A 7,114-nucleotide genomic window follows, 5' to 3' on the forward strand; every position below is an offset into this window, starting at 1 on the left:
AGGATGGGTTTTTACATGTACACACCCCTCCTGCTTATGTTAGATGGTTGATGTTGTATTACCTTTTATCCTAAGGCTGTAATCGTGATTTTTCTTTCTAATAAAGTATTTCTTTTGCACAAAAAAAAAAACAAGAATATTCTGCTCAGCTAACACGCCCACACATTACTCTTCTCTCATCTATAAATATATTCTTAATCATTTAGTACAACAGTTATTTAATTTAGGGTAATTTTCATCTGGACCCCTTGAGGTTTGGTTCATGTCATTTTTAGTCCAAAAAAATGGACACTTTGCATCTGCCTCCCCTGAGGTATTCAATAAGATAAATTAAGGACAATTTGTGAGTTTTATGACCAAAATACCCTCACATCTATTCTACCGTAAGATTTACATATTTTCTTCATAATTAAATCCAACGGTAAAAATAAAAAAAGTGGGATGTTAGATTTTAGACATGTGGATCATTCCAATCGAATGAACATAAATCCATTTGAAAAAAATGCACGTTTCTAAATTCCCAAATCTCTTCTCATCTCCTTCTATCGTCTCCATCTCCGGTCGCCGCCATCTCTACTTCTTTCCATTCCTCCCTCCGAGCATCACTTATAAACATTGTCCTAAGTTCGATGAAGAGCGAAATAAAAAAAAGCACCGAAATCGAAATTACAACCTTTCGCCGGAAATTCGCCGATTCTCCGGCGAAATAGCAACCTTCGTGTGCCGTTAAATCTTTTGACGTTGGCCGTTTGGGATTCTTCTGTGGGAGAAGATAAGAAAAGAAGCGCCCATAACACTGTGTGTATCTGATCAAAGAAACCCGCAGAGACCGGGGGAGAAGTCCAAGTTCAGAAACAAAAGCTCTGTCAATGGCGGGTGGTGGTGGACGTTGCCATCACGCAGGCATCTCTCTCTCTTTTCTCATTTTCTACCTCCCTTCTTTCCCGCCCAAAAACCTTTCCTGCAATTCAGCTTTCTCTCTCTTTCTCTCTCACATCATCATCAACACCTGAGATAAGGAGAGAGAGTTAATGAATAATACCTTCCTGTTCTCTATTCTCCCATTCCTCAGTCCTTCCTTATTTAGTGTTTCGTTTGTCATTCTTCTTCTTCTTCTCTCTCTTTCATCTTCCTCTAAAGCCTCCACATCTGATCCTTATACTTTAGATACAGTAATAGAAGAGAACTACCTCAGATCCGACAGACGGTGAGAAGACAGGAACAAATTTTCTTTGAAGTTCTGAGAAGCAACTGAAGATTAGCGGAACAAGCTGTTTGGTTTATTATTTTCCTGGCGAAATCAGGAATCATATGCGAAAGCTCGGTGCCCCAGTTTCTTCATTTTTCCGGCGAAATCCATCCGGCGGAATCCATCCGAAACTCTACACAATCTGGCCGAACTTTCGCCGAGATTTCGGGGTTTCGTTGGTTTCACAACCAATGAAACCCCGAAATCCGGCGAAGTTCCGTTCCTTGGACTCCTACCAACCCCAATCGCCACTTGAATGATACGAATTCCTTGCAAAGATCTGTAGAGCACCAATGAGAGTCTGTTCAAATCAGTGTTTCCTGGAATTTCTCTCCATTGAGTTAATTATAGTATTCTCATTTTTCTGAAATACTTGATTATTGAAGTATTATGAAGGAAGACCAAAGAAGCAAACAGGGCAGAGCTGTAAACAGAAAATCAGATTAGTGGGATATCAACGTGCATTTTTTTGAAATGTGTTTGATTATATGACTCACGGAATGATTTCCTTTGGAAACCCAATTAAGGCCTTACTCTCTTTCCATTTCTATGGTTTCCAGGTGAGGAGAGTACAAAAGTATGTCGAAACCCTTGACATGTTGAAGATCAGGAACGCCATGCCCAGTAGCTATAGCAATGGTAATGGCAACAGCAACGGCGGTCAGGCTCGACCACAACAGCAACATCAACCTCAACAGAAGCATTTAGCTAGAAAAGTCCCCGAGCATGTGCCTGTGTCAAAGCCAGTACAGCAGCCTCAGAGGCATTCAACTAGTCGATTTCGGTGCTTTTTTTTATTTCGCTCTTCATCAAACTTAGGACAATGTTTATAAGTGATGCTCGGAGGGAGGAATGGAAAGAAGTAGAGATGGCGGCGACCGGAGATGGAGACGATAGAAGGAGATGAGAAAGATTTGGGAATTTAGAAATGTGTATTTTTTTTCAGATGAATCTATGTTCATTCGATTGGAATGATCCATGTGTCTAAAATCTAACACCCTACTTTTTTTATTTTCACCGTTGGATATAATTTTGAAGAAAATATGCAAATCTTACGGTAGAATAGATGTGAGGGTATTTTGGTCATAAAAGTCACAAATTGTCCTTAATTTATCTTATTGAATACTTCAGGGGAGGCAGATGCAAAGTGTCTATTTTTTTGGACTAAAAATGACATGAACCAAACCTAAGGGGGTCCAGATGAAAATTACCCTTTAATTTAAACATTGAAACAATTGAGAAAATTATTTAACATTTATACTTCTGCGAAATTGAAACGATTTCTGAATGTAAAAACATTTTAATAATAAAACTGACTCGTAAACTTTTTCAATACTCCCTGCTCACCTTCTTCAGGGTAATTGGAAGGCACTTCAATTTTTTATTGAGTTCAGAAGAATCCGGTCGTTTATGGAAAAGAAAGAAAAAAAATTCTAGTCTATTTTTTCTATATTATTTTTTTATAAAATGTCTTCGTCTACTCTGGGTAACATGCAAAATGCGACTTCTCTTTTCAAGCTTCGGTTGATGTGAAACGGTAGTGGCGTGGGGTCCACGCCACATATACTTCAAGCGGTGAGAAACTTCCTTACACGGTATTTAGGAGAGGAAAACATCAATTCTTCTTTTATCCATCCGACGGTCAATATTACTTCCCACGCTCCACATTTACATTTTACCGAAAAAGGATCCACTTTTATATCCGACGGTCAATATCGCTTCCTAATCATTTATATATATCCCATCACCTTCCCTTATCCAAATCATATTCGTTTCGTCTTCTCCTGCAGAATTAACTTCTTCGCCGTTTTTTTCTCTGTCTCTCCTTCACTCAAAGCTCACTGTCACTCTCTTAGGTGAAAATTCCGGCGATCTTATCAATTGCCGGTTAAACTAATGGCGATCGTGTCTCGTAGCAGTTCAAGAAACTGGCTTTTAGGTTTTAAGATTCTTCTGAACTCGATTGGCGTCTGTTCGCTGGCTTTGATTTTTAAGCAATCTCTTCCAGTGATATCTGAGTTCCTAGTTTCTCGATTTCCTCTGCTTTGGAGTTCGTTTCGCTCGTGGCTTACGCCGCCGTATCTGTACTTCATCATTAATGGTATCATCATTACCATAGCTGCGTCTTCGAGGTGCCGGCATAGAGTTGATGAGAAGAAAAAGCTAGTAGTGCCGGCGCCGGTGAAACTTGAAGTTCAACATGATTTCGCCATCGCTGAGGAATACGATGCCGAAGTTCTGAAAGATCCAGTTGGCGTAGCACAGCTTCGCGATTACGATGCTGTTGATCGGGTGAAAGATATCGTGGAGGACACGCAGCCGAGTTATGGAGGTTTGGATTCGGCGGTGATGTACGAACAGAAAGTGAAGAGTACTGTGGTGACCGCTTCGGAAGAGTACGACGATGATAATGGCTTCACGATTTCGAGGTCAACTCCGGCCTGGCAGGCCGGGGAGTCCACCGATATTCCTGTCGATTATTCGTTTCCGATGGAGAAACCGCTTGTTTCCATTCGATTCGGTCACCGGAAAAACGTCAAATCCAGTTCTGAAGGTATAACACTCTCTCTATATCTATATCTATCTCTGCATGCATCCTGATTCCAAGTTCTTCATCGTTGCCTGTGAAGGAGCTAAATTTCCGGCGAATTCGTCGGGAAATTACTCTGACAGTTTCAATTGCATGGGATCTAAGGGGGAAATTATTGAAGAACCAAGGGTAATATAGTAAATTAGTATCTGACATATCACGGTTGTGGTGTGCTGTGTTCAGCTGGCAGTGCACTGCGGGTGGCCAAGTTGAAGCGAAACGACACGCTGGAAAACACATGGAAGACGATAATGGATGGCCGTCCGATGCCACTTACGCGACACCTCAAGAAATCGGACACGTTTGATATGATGGGTCGACGCAACAGCGGAAACAGTCTCAACTCGGGCCCACAAGAGGAATCCCCTGGGGCAGGGAGGGTGACGAAACCTGAGACGTTCCAGAATCGCGGCAACAACACCTTGTCGCTATCACCATCGCCCGTTTCGGGAAGGCTGAGAAGAGAGCCGTCTCCGGGTCAAGACGAGTTGAACCGGAGGGTTGAGGCGTTCATAAAGAAATTCAATGAAGACATGAGGCTGCAGAGACAGGAGTCTTTGAATCAATACCTTGAGATGATCAATCGTGGTGCAGGACCTTAACCACTCCATCTATTTGGTAAGTAAAAAAGGAAATTATGATAAGTAGATTTAAATATATTTCTGGAAGAAAAGAATTTTACATAGGAGTGATGGTTTATGGTGGGTTTCTTTTTCTTTTCTTTTTTTATTTTTTATAGTGATATGCTTGTACAGAAGACTGGTCATTGTAGAAGATAGGTAGAGAGGTGAATGTTATTTCATTTGTTTGTTTGCTTGCTTGCTTAAGGGGGTGTGAAGATTCAAGTTTTTTGGGTTTTTGTTTTGGACTAAGAAACAAAGGAGGATTTGGGGTGAGCTTTGAGTTTGGGCCATTTCGAATGGTAGGTTGAAGTTTCGGTTTTGAGTATACCTGTAATTTGTGACTGGCCGTTGGGAGCAAATCATACACTATACGTTTATTCAGTCTAACGGTAGTAAAGATATGGTTTTGAAAAGTTGTACTTGTACATGAATATACATAATAATCAAAAGAACTTTGGCTAAATTATTTGCTTTCTCTCTCTCTCTCACATTTCTTTTTTTCTTTTCTGAAAAATGAAATTTCTTTTGGGGTGTTTTTCCCCTTCTCATGTGGTATTCGGCTATACGCATGGTATCTGTTAATGGACGGACCCTGCTCTAGGGTTGGACCCTGCTAAAGAACCGGTAATGGTTCAAGCCAGTGGTTCGGTCTGATCAAATGGACGTTTCAACCACCATAAAAATGTAAGAGTTGAGTATCAAAGCTATCAGTTATCGGTTACATTTCAACCTCCAAGATGTTCGGCATAAACTTGGTAATGGGGTAAAAGTCTCTGTACCACTTGAATTCTACAACTTGGCTTCTGATCGGACTCTACCAACATAGCTATATAAATCTGACGGACGAATAGGAGGAGGAGGAGGTAAGTTTTTCGATAAAAGTATCTTCTCTGGATACTAGAGGGGTAAAGCATCTTACCATCTAAGATCTTTATTAGTGACTAACTTGCTTGTCGGAGGCGGCGTTTCTTGACCGACACGGTCGATGACGTTTTTACTGGTAATCAAATTCGGACAGTTGAACAGGATTTTGAACTGGATTTCGTAACATCAATATAAATATTTGGTAACTATAAAGCCATGCAATATGCCAATATCACACATCAGTGAAATTAGGTTCACGGGAACGGTCTCCAAAAATAAATAACTAAAAGGTTTCTGGTGTTTGAAGGCTGATATTGTTGCAACAGGAAAGTTTCTCCATTGGAATCATGCAATTGTGAGCTTTATTATTTTTTTTAAAGTTTTCTGCTAACTTTATATAACACTTCAAAGCCGTTTTTGGATCTTTCTCATTCACATTAATATCATCTACTTTATTTACATCTTCCTCTTCTTTATCAAAAGGATTCAAACTATCATAGGAAGAGCTTACCTTATGGTCTTCATATAGCTCTTCCGATTTAGCCGTCAGTGCGATGTTGTTCTTCTCATCAGAATTATCATTTTCTTTTCCTCTTCACTTGTTTCATGGATGACGTCAGGCTTATATGTTTTCTTTCTCCTTCGTTTGCTTTTATTGAAGTCTTAAGAGTGATTGATTTTTTCTTTCATGCGGTAGTTTCATATTGCTTCTTGTCCTCTAACTTAGCTTCATGTGCCAGTAGTGACATTCTTATAAATTCATCAAGTGTGATTTTGACTGATTCCTTAATTCTTGAATTGTTGTTTTCTGGGGTCTCCATGATGGTGGAATTGCTTTTAGAATTCTTGTTACAACTTCCGCACTTGGTGAATTTCTTTCTAAGGTTATACAACTTGTTTACGATGTTAGTAAATCTATTGATTAAGGAAGTAATATCTTCATTTATATTCAGACTACTTCACAAAATACAAAGTTTTCAGAGTTTCTGCTTGCCGCTTTTCTCGAATGACATCACTCTCAAAGTAAGAGTTTAAAGAAATACGGTTTTGTGTCTTCTTAATCTCTTGTTTATAAAAGGTGATTTGCTAATCCAGTTCAGAGTAGGTGCTGCTACTCCAAGTCTTGAGTCGATTCTTAACTTCTTTGCATTTTAAAAGGTGTTGAAACTTGTTGAGGAATCTGCACAAACACTTGAACGGTTGTTGTAATAACAACACTTTGTTAGAGCTTAAATGCGCCTTCACCCCAAGATTAGTCAACCCAAACCTTTAAGGTTGCGCCCTAGAAAGGTTACTTAAGGTGTAATAAGGTTATGTTCACTGCTTAACAGAATAACAACAGGGGAGGGGGAGAGAGAGAGAGAGAGAGAGAGAGAGAGAGAGAGAGAGAGAGAGGAGGAGGAGAAAATCCAGTGTCAAAAATTAACTCGAAAATAGGTTTATATAGAGCCCCAAAGTCTATGGGTGAAAGGGAAAGGTCACCTCTCTTTGTGAGGATACTTATTCAGCTCAACTCCTTATAGGAAGGTACATATCCAACTCACCTCCCTAAAGGAAAATGTTTCTAATGGCATCTCCATATTTTCACCTAGAACTGGGCTTTCCAGATTAAGGCCCATAATAAAATGGGCCTTCCGAATCAAAACCTATGACCCACGACCCACTTCAAGTCCCAAGTCATATAGAATTATTAATATTAAATAATATATATTTATATAACCATGGCTGGGTCACAATAGGGTTTTGGCTTGGTTTGCGGCGCACAGGGTTCAATCCTTAACCCCGAAG

At 39.9% G+C, this 7,114-nt stretch overlaps 1 protein-coding gene across 1 annotated transcript; it reads left to right on the top strand.

The window, feature by feature from the left end:
- Nucleotides 1-3,032: 3,032 nt before the first annotated feature.
- Nucleotides 3,033-4,927, top strand: LOC149028971 (uncharacterized). The gene is made up of 2 exons (XM_089149590.1): nucleotides 3,033-3,803; nucleotides 4,023-4,927. The coding sequence occupies exons 1-2, from the start codon at nucleotides 3,146-3,148 to the stop codon at nucleotides 4,439-4,441; spliced, it is 1,077 nt and encodes a 358-aa protein (XP_089005716.1). The 5' UTR covers nucleotides 3,033-3,145; the 3' UTR covers nucleotides 4,442-4,927.
- Nucleotides 4,928-7,114: the final 2,187 nt, after the last annotated feature.

This window comes from Hakea prostrata, chromosome 1 (assembly GCF_041222555.1).
Source record: "Hakea prostrata isolate BN-2017 chromosome 1, UWA_Hpros_2, whole genome shotgun sequence".
In the NCBI taxonomy this organism is placed as follows: domain Eukaryota; kingdom Viridiplantae; phylum Streptophyta; class Magnoliopsida; order Proteales; family Proteaceae; genus Hakea; species Hakea prostrata.

Coding starts and splice junctions, on each gene's coding strand:
- LOC149028971 (XM_089149590.1), top strand. CDS start 3,146: ATGGCGATCGTGTCTCGTAGCAGTTCAAGAAACTGGCTTTTAGGTTTT. Junction 3,804..4,022: donor CGTCAAATCCAGTTCTGAAG/GTATAACACTCT, acceptor TGCTGTGTTCAG/CTGGCAGTGCACTGCGGGTG.